Here is a 17,978-nt window from a genome sequence, read left to right on the forward strand (position 1 = left end):
TATTTGCCCATACTATTGGGTCACATATATAAACAGCATTCAAATTTTGGACAAATTAGCAAGTCTGTCTTTACAGAATGTTCCTTTCCTCTGTGAGAGCTGTTTTCTATCTTTGCTTACCTATTTCCATTTCTCTAAACCTTCTTGGGGCATCACCCCATGGGTGACAGATGCCAAAGGCATTCTGCCTACAGCACATATTAAACCACAACTTCATTACCAGTATATGTCTGTCACTGCTGATAAAAGCATCAACAGATCCCTGGGTTTCATGATGAGTCCTACAGCCTCCTTGTCACTTCTGATCCACTCAATCTCATTTCTGGCTGTATTCTTAGAGTGAAGGTAGATGGACATCAAAGTTTAATAACCAGTGAAATGGGTAGATTTTGCAGGCTTCATATCTACGAAGACCTTAATGAGGTTCATCAGATGGTCTCTGTTGTCCTCATTCCCCTTCATTCTCCCCTTGGAATCCCCTTTGGAGGTGGTGAATCTCTTGGACACTGGGAGCACTGGGTTTTCTTAATCTGTTCTTGGGAATGGTTCCTCCCTTTTACCAGAGCAGGTTCTAATTTTGGGATTACCTTTCTCTGTATATAAAGATCATATGAAGATCTGGAGGGTTTAGCAAGGAGAGAGCTTTTTATTCTCTGATGGTGTGCAAGGGTGCATCACGCTGTCATATTTGAATTTCTTGCCAAACAGTCACCCATGTAAACTAGTTACTGGTGCCTGAGACTGCCCATTTAAAATTTACATGTGCCCATTTTAAACATGCTGTTTCAAAAGGAATAGGAATGTAGTCTTTGGTGTCCAGTGCAGCAGATGTGAATTTATAGTCTGTTGTGAGTCATGTTTGTGACTGCTCATACCTGGAACATTTTGTCCAAATATATCCACAGAGCTTGTATCTAGTTCTGCTCTGTGTGAAAAAGGGTGTCTTTTTTAAATTTTCAGTAGTTAATGACAAGGTAGATGGCCTTTAGAAATGCATTGACTCATCTTATTTGTTGTGCTTTATAAGCATTAACAGGAATTAATTTGGTCAGTGCTTTTCTTGTTATGCTTTCCTGTTATTGCAATGTATTACCTCTTTGTAGCTTTCCTGTGTCCAGTTTCTGAGCTGTTTGACACAGAGGAGGATAGGATTCACCTCCAAATGAAGACATCTGAATTTGTATGTCTGCAAGTGTGCTAAGTGTCTAACTCCCACTACAGATGACACAGATAGAGTCAATACATGAACAAAGTGCCTGAAGAGCTATTTGTCTCACTGTAAAGTAGATGCCGAGTTGCTAGTCAGCTGAATAGTCCTCTAGGCTCCATTGACTGCATCGGCTAGACCTCCGTTGACTGTAATAGGAGATTGGAAATGTAGGCCATACCTAGACATTTACGTTAGTTGTTTTAATCTTAAGCTGAATTCCAGACAGTAATGCCACCACCCTCTATTACTTTTTAAGTTACATTTGTATGGAGCTGTAGGGTCTAGGCTCATATGTCATTGGCACTAACACTATAGAAATCATTAATAGCAAATATTAATCTTTGTCATCAAATGATAGTTTGTAAAGTATGAGTTTGGATATTGTTTTCGTTATGATTGCTAGCAGTCACCCCTTCTATTCATCCCCTCAAAGAATCACAAGAACAGTGTAAGTAGTGGCCTGAAGCCAATGATCACAGGTGGCAAGCATCCAGTTTTTGTGGTCTACACAGATATTTGATAGTATCACCTGGAGACTTGCTTGTGAACTGGTGTGATGGTTTAACCCCAGCCAGCAATTAAGCCCCACACAGCCACTCGCTCACTCCTCCCTGGTGGGATGGGGGAGAGAATTGGAAGGGTAAAAGTGAGAAAACTCCTGGGCTGATATAAGGACAGTTTAATAGGTAAAGCAAAAGCCGCGCACACAAGCAAAGCAAAGCAAGGAATTAATTCACCACTTCCCATCGGCAGGCAGGTGTTCAGCCATCCCCAGGAAAGCAGGGCTCCATCACACCTAACAGTTACTTAGGAAGACAAATGCCATCACTCTGAATGTCCCCCCCTTCCTTCTTCTTCTCTCAGCTTTGTATGCTGAGCATGACGTCCTATGGTCTGGAATACCCCTTGGGTCAGTTGGGGTCAGCTGTCCCGGCTGTGTCCCCTCCCAACTCCTTGTGCCCCCCCAGCCTCCTCGCTGGTGGGGTGGGGTGAGAAGCAGAAAAGGCCTTGGCGCTGTGTCAGCACTGCTCAGCAGGAACGAAAACATCCCTGAGTTATCAACACTGTTTTCAGCACAAATCCAAAGCATAGCCCCATACTAGCTACTGTGAAGAAAATTAACTCTATCTCAGCGCAAACCAGCACAATTGGGCCAAACTTACTTTTGCACTTTCTTTCTCCCATTCGATATACTACTTCACAAGCCTTGAAAAGGTCTCAGGCCTAAGGTCAGTGTTTTCTATTAAGATAGTTGATAGCTATAAATATTTATTGCTTACATCTGTATTTGGGTGGCTAAAGTAATATGAGTAGGTAGCCTATTTTAAAAAGGAGGGACTTTAAAAGAGAAGGCAGTTCACTCCTGTTACAACATGAACCACCAAGCCTGGTGTTAAGCACTGAGAGATCTGGTTTTTGCTGACATAGACACCGTGGCATGAAGGAACAATTAATGCATCAGACTTCATGATCCCCAGTAGGAAGTGGTGGAAATTTATAGGATCAACAAGCATGAATTTGGACATGGTTGGCCTATGCAGTGTAATGGATGTGTAAGGAAAGCCCAAGAATTAGTCACCAAAGTGTTTGTTCCAAAGTACTCCCCCAATTTACACTAGTCTGCATTCAGAGGATGTCCATTTGTTAAAAGCTTGTGCATGTTGAGAAATGCATTGTGTTGTTGCAATCTCTTCTAAAGCTTACTATCACTTTTTACTAGATTTGATAGCAATTTTTAATCCTTTGGGGATTTTGTGGAGCCAGAGAGAATCTGGTATGCTTTAGTGTATCTATTGATGTTTTCTTTGTATTTAGGTTGCAAGAGGGTGTTTCATGCTGACTGGCTTAGGTAGCAAATGTAGAGACCCAAATTAGGAGTCTGGTCTTTCTGCTTCCTTTACTGTTAGTAGAAATAGAGGAGCTCTTCCAGAGTGATTATACAGAGTACCTAAATAAAGTTTTTATTTCTGTGTACTTGGACTCAGACAGTTCTGTTTCTTGGAGAGAGTTCCCCTTAGTATTGGAGATTTTGGGGGGACAATACAGGTACTGGTCTTCCCTGTCACCTGTGAACTTCTGCTCTATGATTGTCAAGAGTAAAATGAGCCAGGCTCAGCATGTTGTCTCACCAGCTCTCCAAAGTGTTTGCCTTCAGAAAGTCAGTCACTAAGGTTGCTGCATCTTCAGCTGCTACATTTGCACTGTACATTCATCACAGGTCAGTTTGATGCTGGTGCCCAGTACTGGAGAATCGCATTTGTTCCATGTTGGAAAACGGTGGTGGTTTCTCTCCACATACATAAATAAAATGTAATTTTTCCTGTGTGTGATATAAATGCTGCTAAATTTTTCATTTTTAATATTTTGGAGGCTTTAGTGCAAAAGCGTCAAAATGTATTTTCTCATACCTTCCATCTTTTGCACATAATTCCTTTTACATACCTTTGGGAAAGTCTATGAATTACAGGACTGTTCTTCCCCCAATATAAAGTATAAAAGCACAAAAGAGGGTTACTAGCAGTTTGTAGAAAGTATATAATTACTTGAGTGGTACTGAACAATTCACTTGGATGAATCTTCACTTCTCTCGCTGTTTTTTTTATTTGGTTTTCTATTGTCAGGTATTATGGTCAAATGGCGTGATGTTCACACATAAGCTTTTATGTAAGAAATATGTTCTACTACACAGGAACTATATATAGTGGATCATTAGTAGTTTTATGAATACATTAGGAGAATTTTGAATCATTTGAGAGATAAAAATAATAGATTTGCTAATCTAGCCAAGATCAGGTAACCTACCAGTACATACCTGTGCAGTACTTGCTGTATCCCTACTAAACCACCAGCGTGCATCTTCAGGTTGAGATAGAAAAATAACCCCTGCCTTATTGTCAGAAGAGAATTTCAGTGGAACTTGGAGGAAAATAATTGAATTAGCTGTTCATAGAAAGATTACTCAGTTCCTTTTGATAAGAATGTTTGACATTTGCTTTATAATGCAAACAGATGTTGGGTTTTAGCAGAGAAGTTTTGGGGTTGAGTGGTTTTTTGTTTGCTTTCAGTAAAAAGAGGAACTTTTAAAAGCCATTGTGAATTCTGCACAAAAGTATTAATTAGAAAACATAATTCTACCATTGTGCTTAATCAGAAAAACAGAAATTTAAAGCTCAACAGAATAAAACATAAACTTTCCAAGAAATGTTTGTTGTTCCAGCTCATTAACACACTGGCTCTGTTAGACAGCATTTTTTTAAATGCCATAAAAATTAATAGTGTATTTAAGATCTGCTTTATTGGCATGTTTCTTCAAATTCTAATTTAGACCTAGTGGTTAATTGTGCTGTGTCTATCATCAGAGCAGAGAGAAGTAAATACACCCTTTGGATTCAAAATTTTCAATTTCCACTTTAACTTTTTGACTTAGGTGAAAATGCGTTCTCTGAGTGAGGTAAGAAAAGAAGATTTCAGTAGAGATTGTTAGCTAATATTGTAGGAGGAAGACCTCTTAGCCCTTCCGAGTTTAACAGAGCAGAAAAAATGTCAGCCTGATTTCCCATGACTGGGGTATTGAGAAAAGGAATAAAACATCTTTGTTAGTGTTGTTGTTTCTGATAGACTCTTTCATAACAACTAGACATAAAATTGCTCATTTTGTGTCTGTTCTAACTTGTTCAAACATTTTTCCCTGTGTAGAAATCATTAAATGAATCAAAAATAGCTAAACAATTGAACTTCTTGTTAGTTTAGTTTGGGTTGTTTTCCTCATTTGGTAGTGGATCTGCTTTCTGCTTAGTACTTTTTTCTTCTTATAACATCTTGAACATTTCTGCCTCATTCACTTTAGCTCTTTGGCCATTATGAGTTCCTTTAGCTTTTTTGTCCTCATTCTTTTCTCTTTGAGCTTTTAACTGACTGAATAAATTCTTGCTGTTCTAATTCCCAGCACAGGTTTTCTTCAATCTCAGATTTCTGAGCAAGTTTGGTGAAGTCACTGTGCATTATGTGTACCAAGTCTAGGTAATGATGACTACTTTCATGCACCCTTCCATAGTGTTTTAGCCTGAAATTATTCTTTCACATCATGTTAAGATACATCACTGGAAGCTCCTCCTCTAATTATTTAGTGTGTTTCCACCTTCTGTATCATTATATGCCCTTCTGCCTAGATTTCAGCTGTTCCAGCTACTTAAATGTTCCATGAGTTGTGTGGTCTCATGAACACAGGTCTCAGGAAAGGTCCTCCTCTGCCAGTTCATCAAAGGCAACGACTATCATGAAGTCAGCAATGACTTCTTCTTGAGTTCCCTAGTTCCCTAATACTTGTAAGCTGTTACAGTTAATATCTAAAGTGGTCAGTGCAGCATGCATCTGTTTTCCAATGCAGTCCACAAATGATCTGTTGTTTCATTGCTATTTGACCTATACTATTTTTTCTTCTTAGGTAACCCACTGCAATCCTCTCATTCCCCTTTTCTGCTATTCTTCTTCTTCTGGGTTTTTTTTCTACCTCCTGGTTTTTCTCCATGGGTACTTACTATTTGGCATGTTTTCTGGTCCACAAGAGCTAATGAACTTTACCTATGACCTTGCTACCATTTGCTTTCTGTTCTGAAGTTCCAGCCTGTGCTTTTCTCTCAGGTGGACTAGTTAACATTTTAATTTAGTTGAACCTCTTTCTAGCATTTAACTTGAGGTTTGCGGTTTCTTTTTCACACCTTATAAGAAATTGTGCACCCAAAAACTTGGCACTTTTTTCCAAGTATATTAGCCAATAAAATAAAAGATGCAGTAACTCTTCCTGCAAAGCTTGCTTTTCTCATGTCCTTACAACAACAGGGTTACAATGAAGCTAATACTGTTCTTCTTGTATTCACATGGTAATACTACTTGGCGGTCTTCATAATGCTCTTGATTTATGCAGCCAGGTGAAATAGCTCAATCACAGTTGGCTACAGTTTCGTATTATGTTTAATGCAATTTGAAAGTGGATTGGTGCTGAAAAGTGGCATTCTCTTCCGCCTCTTGTGGTACATTCCAACTTTGCATGAGATCTAGTGATCATATGACCTTAGGATAAGTTGGATCATCTTGCTGATTTAACAGAAAATTATTGTCCACAAATTATTACTTTCCTAAGAGATTTGTTGTTCTGGCTAGTCATACAGCTACACTATTTGCCATCAGCTGAGCAATGGAGTTTCAGGAGGACCATACCTTTCAGAGACAGCCTGCAGTTAAATGAGGTTAAATATGATAATAACAATTTCATGTCTGTATTACCCTTTCCTGCAAAACACTATCAGGCTTAGGGATAAAATCTTAAATTTACTGAAGTTTGGAGTAGAACCTACAATGACACGAGTAGATGTTTCTATTTCATCTCCTTGTATGTTGAAATTCAAGGTAGCTTCAAGCTGCGCCTTTCTCTGAGGAACAAAGAATTGTTTATTTAGTAACTTGTGATTCTTTTCTTTGTAACTTCTCATCTTACCTTTTTAGGAAATTGTGTAAGTGCTGTTTTCGACCATATATTGGTTTGTTTGTTCAGGTGCAAGAGGCACTGGTATCTAAAAATCTCACTTTAATATATTACTTCTAGAATTCTTTCCATTTTTTCTCCAGTTTCAGCATTAGTCATAGCCTATCTGTAATTAATATGCATGTGTTCCACAACCCACATCATGAGAAGTGTAGAAGCATTATATATCCACCCTACTTGAATGCAAATCCTATGACTTGTTGGCAAAACAATGCCATATAGCAGGAAATCACAGGCAGCACAACTGTAGGTTCATATCCTGCTGAGGGACCCTGGTACAATGCACATATTGTTTTCTTGCTGTAATCAAATGCCTTTAGCATTGCCTGTTTTTCAGAGTCCATGCTTATCATTCTGTTTCTCTTTTTACTTCACATCTTTCTGGTTTACTCCTATGAGATTATTGTGGGACAGGATGTCAGCTAGGTAATGAGTAAATTAGCAAAGATTGTTCTGAAAGTAGGGCCAGTATTATCAGTGAAATATAGAGCTGGGTGAGGGAGATACAGCTAAATATCGTTTACTGTTTCTGACACGTCTCCTTCTTTCTGGCTCCAGTTTGAAACAAGGACTGAGAATTAGGGGATAGTACGTAGCTGAAACGTGTTAATATGCTGGAAAATGTGCTGGGTTTTGCTGCTAGGTCACAAATGGTGTTGGCAAACATTTGTCTCTTAGTTACCTTAAAGGATCTAAAACAGTGAGAGTGTTTGTTCTAGCAACGTTACCTCTCCTGCTGCTTCCTGTCTTTCTTTCTTTATTTGCTAGCTTGTTTTTATTGTCTGTTTGTTTATTATGCTAGAGGTGATACCCACCGCTAGTTTGTTTTATATAATTACTTTTTCCAGTTATTAGAATTCCTTCAACAGTCAGACATATCCTTACAACCTGAAAATAAGCATTAAGTTTTATGGTAAAAGCTCAATAGTTGGATTGCTTTTAAAAGTTATTGTAGAAAATATTGTGATTTTTAATAGCGGTTTATCATTGAATGTGTGACAGATGTAGAAAGTAAAAATAATTATAATGTTCTTCCACCTTTTTCACTGTTGATGCCTATAAAATTATGTGTATAGCTGTTTTTAGTTTTAGTGCTGAATTTACACCAGTTATTTTGTTAAGGTTACCTGTCACCCACTCTTCTGCCAGTACAGCATATTAGCTAACATGAGTGTTAAGTTTATTTAGAAACAGCAATGTTACTGTCTTCATTACATTTAATTAATTTGTTTTGTACCATATTCCAGGCATATGCACAAGTACAATAATGATATTGATTTTTGATTGTGTACAATAGCTCTAGACATAGGCCTAAGATAGAGGGCTATGATTAAAACACATCAATCAGTTGTAAACTGAGTTATCATCAGTAATACTGATGACTGAAGAGAGCACACTGATGCTGGATTAGCCCACTTACATTTACAGTAACAACTATAATGAAAATGCTGGTTTAGTAGTAGTAGGTAATTTTCTTTGTTATTCCCACTCCCTATCCCTCCCCATTTCCCTTAATTGGAACTCTGTTTTTATGTAATCTTAGCTGACACTATTTCTGACACTATCTTCTGCTACCATCGGCTTATTTTCTAGATGGGAAGTGATGGAGTTTTGCGCCTCAGTAGTTCTGCTCTAAATAATGAATTCTTCGCATATGCAGCACAAGGGTGGAAACAGCGATTGGCAGAAGGTAACTCACTACTTGTTCTCAGATTTACCAAAGGTTAATTGTTTTTATGAAGAATGTCTCTGTTTCTACATTTGAGAAATACTTTTATAATAGAAAGTGTAATACACCAGTAATTCAGCCAAACAAGAATTGCTGATTCCATTTTGAATTTACTGTACATTTTTACAGCTTGCTGTGGCAGCTTATTTTGACAGTTTAAAAAAAACCCCAGCATCTTCATCACTGCCAGCCTTGGAAACATAAATGCATGCAACTACATCCCACCAATATACTTTTGAAATATTGATGTCATATGGTAAATTAAATTTTTCTATGTCACGCTCCCTTTTAATTATTTTCATTTGGAATTCTTGGGTGACTGTAACAGAAATCACTGTATGTCACCTTTGTATCTGTAATTTATAATTACCCATATTAAGCTAATCCTTGACAACTTTTATTCAATATGTTAGTATTTGTTTTTTAGGAGAATTTACACCAGAAATGCAGTTGCGCATCAGACAAGAGATTGAAAAAGAAAAGAAAACAGAACCTTGGAAGGAAAAATTCTTTGAAAGGTTTTATGGTGAAAAGTAAGTACTGAAGCAAATAAAAGCATTTTTTATTTTCTTTTAGGAGAAAATGAAAATATAATTCTTTGCTTCACATAGCATGGTCATATGCTGTAAAACTTAATAAAGCAGTTATCAAAGGCAGTCATTCCCCAGTATAAGAAGTTGTAGGTAGAATTATAGTGGTGTGTCTGCACTTGCATTACAATTGCATTTTTAAAGGTTCATAACTCATCCATAAAAATTCATTCCAAGGAGAGCTTAAGACACAGGGCGAAGCATGTGAGTATTTTCTAATTATCTTTTAAAAGATAGCATTAGGGCAATTTTTCCCTCCTGCAAAATATAAATACAGCTTCTACAGACTAGAAGATGAGTAGAGATATTTCCGTAGTATGTTTTTGTTAATTTTATTTTTTCTAAGCTAGTAGCAATGTTTCTAAAATCAAATAGTGTTTTTTATTGTTTGACTCGGATGGCCCTTGCTGGAATAGAATGTGCAATATAGAAGAAATACTGGCTAGAGACAAATGAAGGTGACAATGACTAGTCTAATTTTAGAAGTGAGATGCAAAGAATAAATAAATACCCTTAACTGACTAAAATGAATTAGATAGCACCAATCCAGGTGCACAACTGGGACAAGTCAGCACAATTTCATTGATGATGCCACAGAGATGGCATTCTGCAGCAGCTGAAGATTCATTTCTTATATTATTTTTTTTTTAATCAAATTTAAGGAGATTCACATCTTTTTAAAATTCAAGAATCTTCCTTTTAAAAATTGCTTTAAAAAGTTAATCTATCAATACTTAGAATTACCTCCCTGTTTTTAAAAATACTAAATAATAAAAGTATTAATTATTATAACTACAAACTAATTCTTTAAGAGTTACTGATTTATTTATTTATTTTATTTTCAGGTATATTTTAATGGAATTTTTGCATAGTACTTAGCAGACAAAAATGTGCCATGGGAACCATCATCACATGGGATGTCTTACTTTTTGTTGTTAGATGTTTTTTACTTAGAAAATCCAGGGTACAGGGAACCCTTCATATAAGTGATTAACTTAAAGATTAAGGCATTAACTAAAGTGTTTTTGCGATAATAATGCTACTTCTCACAATCCACTGCCTTGGACCACTGGGAAATGTAGTGAAAACAAGGAAACAAATGGACAGATGCATTTTAATATTTTATTTTGCACACCCTTGCTAGGTGCCTTCTCCCAGTGTGAATACTATTTCTACACACCTTATCTTTACATATAGTGGAAATTCGATGGTCTTAATATGGCAGACTTTCTTATTGTCAAGTGCTTAATTTCTTACTTAACAGCTTTGAGACCTCAATGTAGTGCAGGTGTTGATCCCTTTAGTATCGAAAAATATTAATTAGGTTTTTAGATAAGGAAGGTAGTAGCTTTTCATTATGCATGTCAAGAGAAGAGTCAGTTACCAACTTTTCATGAAGGAAAGGGCTGCGTAAGGTATTGGCATAGAGCCTTCCACAAGAAGTAGAAGATTTGTACCAGCAAAGCCTGAGGACTTCACTCTAGCTGAAGCCTATTCCTCAGTCACATATGACTGTCACATACACAGAGAATGATACCCATACTTTTACAGAGCCAGCAGTCCTGCCATGCTAGCTGAATGCTGGACACTATAATGATTGGCAGATAATTACTCAGTCTGCAGTGATACATGTCATTTGGGTTGATACGTTCCTGACATCAACATTGTTATGCAAAATGTCATATTACACATAATTTCCATGTTGACTACAGTACTGAATCTGGTTCCCCCTGCCCTTTCCCCAGCTTGCATTGTTTCACTTGGATTCTTCTTGCTGGCTGTTATGTAGGCAGTCTACATTACTGTTTGGCTAGATTTAAGTACTTCTTCTCATTATTTACTGACTGAATGGTAGCTTTTGCTATAGCTTCCACCTTGTGTAAGTTCTCTCACCTTTCTTCAGTTTGGTTTTTAAACTTGCTTTGAGTATGATTGCACTTTGTCTCTTTTCAGCTATGTTGATTCGACTGAAGTAAGATTTTGAAAGCTTCCTGAGTTATTTCTCACATGTGCTGTCTGCAAAATGGATCTCTCTTGCAGTCTAACTTGCTCACTTTACAGTCAATGTGGTATTTTTGCTCTGACTTGAGCTAATTTGATCTTTTAATAGTAAATTCAATTTTCACCTTATACTTAGAGAAGGACTATTAATAGATGCAGAATCTTTGTAAACATTTTTACACACTCCCCAGTACATGGCATTCAAAGGCTTTAGAGTGCTTCTTCCATGTTGGCTCTACACATTATGTTTCTTGTGTTTGCTCTTACCTGTACCCAAGCTGTTTATCATGCGACTGTCAGTTTTAGTTTACTTCCGTCCATTTATGTTCTCTTTCTGCTTCCTCATGGTTGTTCATTTTTCCTCTCTCTGACTTTCTAAAACCCAAAAACTTCATTCTGCAGTCATTTGTCTAGGATCAGCTGATGCATGTTGCCAGAAATCCACATTCTTCTGGCTCGTTGCCCCAGGATTGCAAGGGTTATATTCTCTTGTCTCAATTTATTATTTCTTTTCCCAGTCTTGAGAGAGTTATGTGTCAGGATAGTGCTGCCAGCTCACTAAATCAAAACTTTAATTTTGGGTAGGTCTCCTCTCAATTTTATTGCTGATTTAATTGTTCTTTTTTTTTAATTTTTTAATTTTTTTATTTTCCCCGGTACTACTTATCACAGCACTAGAATATTAGCATCCATATATCCTTGAGTAGCTGTTTGGGGTTTTTTTTATTTGATGATTGACTGCCCTCACTTTATCAGCTGAACCCTGTCCTTAGCATTTTTACTGATTGCTTTTTACTGGTGTCCTCATATTTTTGTGCTGTTCTGCAAACTTTGGGTGTCTTTTTCTCTAAGGAAGAAGACAGATCAGCTTTTTATCTTGCAATCTGAGATTGCCTTAAACATGCTGATCTTGAGCCTTCTCCTTTTGAAAGCCTTTTTCTTCACTGCAGTATCTTCTTCAAGATAGTAGTATTTCCAATACTGCAAAAAAACGTTTAAGATTCAGTACGTGTTCTGCTGGCCTTAATCTTGCATTATCTTATTTTTCTTACACTTTTTCCTCTTCAATATGTTGCTAGAATGTGTGAATTTGTGTAGTGTCCATGTGACAGTTGCATTCACTTTTATCCTGTCCTTCATTCCTTTGCTGATTTTCATTCCATAAAGATAAATATCAGGCAATATCTTTTTGTGATGTAAGCCAGCTAGAGAAAATAGACCACTGATTCAGTTTTCAGTAATGCAGTGGATTTCTTTGCCCTCCTCATTGAGATAACTTTCGCTTGTTTACACAAGGAATTTTAGAGGAAGGAAATTACTCACCTAAACCTAGGTAAACTAAACTTTACTCACCTACTTATAACCTAAACTTAGACAATATAGGGAACCTATAGTCTATATAGAAGAAAGACACATCTTCTGAAATGCATTCAATGTGAGAGATGTAAAATTGCTCTTCTGAATTGCTCTCCAGAGGATCCTTCCTCAGCATATTGATGGCATAGGGAGATTTTGTGCATATTAAGTGACTACTAGTAGGTAATATCAATAATTACCCTGAGAGTGCTTTTTGGGGTACCAGTTGCAGGCTGGTTTGGGGTTTTTTTTGCATTTACAGCTCTCACTGTAATGCATAAGTTCAGTATTTTTAAAATGTGCAACCACAGATTTGGGGTTTTTTACATGTTTATTCTGTACATCCATATACATGGGCCTTTGTGATCTCTGTATCCTCTGACTGTACAATGACAAGTTATCTTGCTTCCATAATTTCTGAATATCTTTTATGCTTGCTTATTTCCATATTATTCTTCGTTTTCTGATTAAAATGAGAACAGAGATCAAACTTCTATTAATTAGATTAGAAGATACTTAAGACCATGAAATTTCTGTTAAGGCCTCCAGTCAAGCTTTTGTGTATTTTCTACTATTATGGAATTGCTGATGCACAAAGTTTGCTTGGAAAATCTTACTAAAGATGCTGAACACCTGTACTCCCACTGTCCTTGGAAAGAAATGAGGATGTCAAAGCGCATACATTTTTAAAAATAACTATTTTTTCAGCCCTTGGCTTTTGTTTTGATTTGGTTTGTTGTGTGTGTTTTTTTTAAATTCTGTTGAAGTAATAAAACTTTTTTTAAACTAATATTTTCAGGACCAAAGGTAAGAAAATCTTCAGAAGAGAAGTATACACAGGGATGGTTCCTTTTGAATGCATACCTTATAAATATGTCTTTTTAGCTGCTTAAGAATGTTAATCTTCTTTTTAATTATAGTGAAATCAAATGAATGGTATATAGATAGATCTGTTTATTTAGAAATAGTTTTTATCTTAAATGAAGTATTTAGTTTGCTGAAAGAATGGAGCAAAAACACACAAGCTGTCAACTGAGATCTTTATAATTGCCTCTTGAGTTGTAAAATGAGGCTGAAGTGGAGTTATTTTGATTTTCATGATAAATTTGAAATTACTGTCAAATTGCAAAACTGAAACACGTGCTTTGCCTTATTAGTTTTAGGTACAGCTTTTTATTTAAAGTGCAGCATTTAAGCCATATTGCTGGCTGCGTTGACCCTAAATGCAGGTGTAGGAGGGAAAAAAGGGATTTGCTTTAGAACTGTTACTGATGGAAGAAGATACAGTTGTGCATTTCGTCTGCAATGCATGCTGTATTAGTATTGCAGTATTGTGCTGGTATTAAAAAACAAAACAAACAAAACACAGAAATTTAAACAGAGTATGGGTACTGGTGAATCTGTGTAGCTTGCTTTTTTATTTCATTGATGTGCCAAATAGTTAAATAATGAATAATAGATTACTTATTTTAAAAATATTTAAGTTTTTTAACACTGGTAAGAAAATCCAGGTAGCTAGGTTTCCAAAATGTATAAAACCATATATAAATCAGTCAGCCACCACTTAACCAAACCATTATTTTAAACTGGAAAAGATGTCCTTTTTGTAAATAAAAGATGTGGGCGAGAAAGGCAATCCTATTCCTTTATCATGTCTGTGATGAAAAGACCTTTTTAATTTGTGTGTTTTTATTTAGATTGGGAATGTCAAGAGGGGAATCAATGAAACTCACTGCAGTGCAGAACAATGATGAAGATGAAAGCAATTCTTTGTGTGGATCTTCTGGCACACCTGGTCCTTCTAAGCAAGCAACCTTTGAAGACCAAGAAGAGAAAGGTGCTAAAATTCCACCTTTACCAGAGAGAGATTATTGTCCATCTCTTTGTAGTATGGAACAGGTTCCTGTCAAGGATCTAGCGGCAGACTCAGAGGATATACTGATACCTGAAGAATCAATCATTCAGGAGGAGATTGCTGAAGTGGTTGAGACAAGTATTTGTGAATGCCAAGAGGAAAACCATAAAACAGAACATGAGTTTTCTGAGGAGTCAGTAAGTCCAGCTGGCACAAATGAAGAAACAGAGGCAGTACAGCTTGCAGACAGCACTGAGTCCTGTGTCATGATGAATGATGTAACTGATACTGTATCTCACATTGAAATTAAAGTGGAGTTGAAGTCAGAATGCTCTCAGGAGGAGATGTCAGTTGTGATAGATCAGCTGGAGGATTGTGTATCACCAGCACAATCAGCTTCATCCACAAACTCTGTCAGTGATACAGCAGAGAAGGATTCTGAGTCTGCAAAAGAGCTAATTGCACCAGAAATGCAAAATGCTGCTCTGGAAGGCTCCTTGTTCACTGGTGGAGGCATTGCGGTGGATATGGAGCTTCAAAGTGACCCTGAGGAACAGTTGTCTGAGAATGCTTGTATTTCTGAAACTTCCTTTTCCTCTGGAAGTCCAGAAGGACCATGTGTTTGTATTGCCTCTCCTGGAGGAGACACTCAGTCGACTTCAGAGGAACCCTGTACTCCAGCATCTCTTGAAACAGCTTGCTCATCTGAAGTGTCCAGTACTGAAAACATTGAAGGTGATATTCAGCAAAAAGCCAGTGATGAAAACTTGCACACACCTTTAATGTCGGAAATCTCTCCAATGTCCACCTCACCTGTAACCTCAGAAGCATCTCTGATGTCAAATTTACCTTTAACATCAGAGGCATCACCAGCTTCTAATTTACCTTTAACATCAGAAACATCTCCAATGTCTGATTTGCCTTTAACATCAGAAACATCTTCAGTATCTTCTGTTCTTCTAACTTCTGAAACATCTGTGGCAAATAGTTTGCCTCTTCCATCGGAGACATCTCCAGTTTCTAATTCCCCAAGCAATGAAAGACTTACTTTGCAACAAAGGAAATCGCCGTGTTTGTTGGAAGACTCCCTTCCCACTTTGAAAGAAGAAAGCTCTGCCATTCCTAAGGTGGTTCAAGAAGAGAATCTTGTTGTTCAGCCAAAGCAACTTCAGACTGCTCCTGAAAATATGAAAGTTGGTTCACTAACAATTATACCTGATACTTCAGTATTGGAAGAGCCCCAAAGCAAAAGCCTCAGTCATCAGCCATGTAAGTCACATTCTGAAATTGAGAAATCTTACATTGCATCCATCCCAGAACACTCTCCTCCAGAGGTGATCAAAATTAAAAATCACAGTATTCAGCAAAGAGGTGACAAGAAAGGTACACTTTTGCCATCAGAGGTAGCTGTCTTATCAGAAGGATCAGTTGGCAAAAATATCGAACTGCTTCCATCAAAGCCACATGATAAACTATATACCTCATCTTTAGAGAAAGCTACGTTCTCTGAAGTGTGCAGAAGTAAATCTCACAAGCTAACAGGCAGCACCCAAAGCCGTCTAGAGAGTTCACATTCTTCCAAGTCATTAGAACCCACAAAATCACCCGAAGTGAGGAATGAAAGTAGAGACCCAGAGATCCCAAAAAGGAAAACAGCAGAACAGCACAGTTTTGGAATCTGCAAAGAGAAGAGAGCTAGAATAGATGATGATCAGCCTAACCGTAGTGCTTCATCAACAAGTCCATCTGATAAAGATCAGCCACCCAGAGAAGAACCCCGAGTTCCACCCCTTAAGGTAAAGTAATGAATAAACAGGCCAACTTGGAAACTAAAGGTTTATTATCTCCCTCCTACTGACCGCATGCAGACACAGTGCACAGTGTATTTTTTGTGGAGGTGTGAGGGGTGTTAGTACCAGTGGTTTCGCTTTACTATTACATTTGTACCATGCCAAATTACTTCTGATATAATTATATCTATAATTGTTCAGTCAGGGTCTTTGCTACAAAATTGCTTTTGTGTGAGGGAAAGTTTTCCAGGATCTATGGCTTAATCTAATTCAAGAGCTTCCCCATCATTTACACAGTGCTACTTCTTTTTCTAATTACCCAGTTGTATTATTCACTTGTTTTCCTGTGGGTGACTTCTTCAGCAAGCATGAATCATAAATGGTACCATAACCAATACTAAGAAAAACAACCAGTGCCCTAATCCAGCAAGAGAACCTAGGGTCAGAATACTTGGAGATCCCTTTGCAAGCCCAAAGCTTGGGGTAGGCTGAAGTATAAGTCTTACCTGTAGAATTAATTGAAAACAGAGACCTGGCTATTAGGGGGAAGTGTCTAATTGATATATGTAGATAGATATCTTTAATGGCAAAGCAAAAGGTAAAAAAGATACACCAACTAAGCAAACACTTTTATGTGTCTCATTCTGCTATGTAAGAAAGTAAATTCCAGTTGAAAGCTTTTTTTTTCCTAACAGAGGGATCTATAGATTTAGTTATATATAGGCTCAGTGTTTTGACCCTTTTAATTTTGTACATGATGACATCAGCCAAGTTTTAGATTCAATTTGCTGAACTTAAGCCATTGACTGTGCAATACTACTTCCTGATTATTCAGAAATGCCCTTTTCTGCATTTATTTTTAACTGCTGCAATCACTGAACGTTGTTAGTATGGCCAGGAGGGCAAATAGGCTAACTGTTTTAATCACTAGTGCGGCAGCATATTTCAACTAATTTATTTTTATGAGCAGTGATGCAATTGGAAGTTAGCCCATTCTGAGTTTAGTGATATCTTTCATATTTGAAAAGTCTCTATCTAGCCTAATAAATTATAATCACTCTCTAAGCACAAAGAAAAATAGATCACTAGGGAACAAAGAAAGGGTCATGACTATAATAATAAAAATAATCAAGCACATAGAGATTTAGCAGTTCTGGTGATGTGAAGTGGAAACTGAAAAAAAGTTGCTACTGAAACAGAAAGCAAAGTGTTTTGAAGTAGTTGTGAGTTTGTGATATTCTTTAAGATATGTTCAAGTAAATAGTAAAGCCTCACAATATTAGGCATGAGTGTTTATTTATAAGCCAAAAATTTACCTGCTAGGAAAAGTGAAGTATTCCAACCCTCTAGACCAGCATAGAGTTGTATGGTTATGTAAGTGGCTAAATATTACAATACCATCTTAATATTGATCTCTTATGGAAAGTCAGATGCTGTCAGTCTTGCACAGTCTTAAGAATTTAATCTCCCTGAAGCCTCCAGCCAGTGAATGACAATACTGAAAAATTGGCAAGCATTTTGAAAAATAATTTTGGACAATCAATTCTAGTATGTTTTTTGTGTAACAAATATTTGGCTCTTGGGTAATTTCACCAACAACCCCTATCCTCTGTAATTAAAAAAGGAAAAAGAACCTCAGTTCTCCTAAATCATTCTGCTATACGGCTCTTACTTCCTGTCACACCTTATGACTACTTTTCCTACAAATACTACCTAGTTTTCTTGTCAGTTCCTTCAGAAGAGAAGTGACAGCATTACCACTAAGTCCTATTACTGTGGACAGCCGGTAAACATATGTCCCTTTTAAGAAATTGAAATGGGTTTTTGCCAATGTTTGGGTATTCTGAGAGAGTGTATGAGTTATAAAGTGGTCCCAGGACTCTTATTCTCTAATCCTGAAAACAG

The 17,978-nt window shown here is 37.1% G+C and overlaps 1 protein-coding gene across 3 annotated transcripts in view; it reads left to right on the forward strand.

The window, feature by feature from the left end:
- ASXL3 (ASXL transcriptional regulator 3) overlaps positions 1 to 17,978 on the forward strand; it is a 72,939-nt gene that overhangs the window by 49,781 nt on the left and 5,180 nt on the right. For all 3 annotated transcript variants that reach the window (XM_075023224.1, XM_075023225.1, XM_075023226.1), the window contains 3 exons: positions 8,346 to 8,442; positions 8,909 to 9,014; positions 14,126 to 16,079. In XM_075023224.1, coding sequence (XP_074879325.1) covers positions 8,346 to 8,442; positions 8,909 to 9,014; positions 14,126 to 16,079 — 2,157 coding nt within the window. The remainder of the gene's footprint in view (positions 1 to 8,345; positions 8,443 to 8,908; positions 9,015 to 14,125; positions 16,080 to 17,978) is intronic.

The sequence above is a fragment of the Buteo buteo genome, chromosome 3 (genome assembly GCF_964188355.1).
Source record: "Buteo buteo chromosome 3, bButBut1.hap1.1, whole genome shotgun sequence".
Lineage (NCBI taxonomy): Eukaryota > Metazoa > Chordata > Aves > Accipitriformes > Accipitridae > Buteo > Buteo buteo.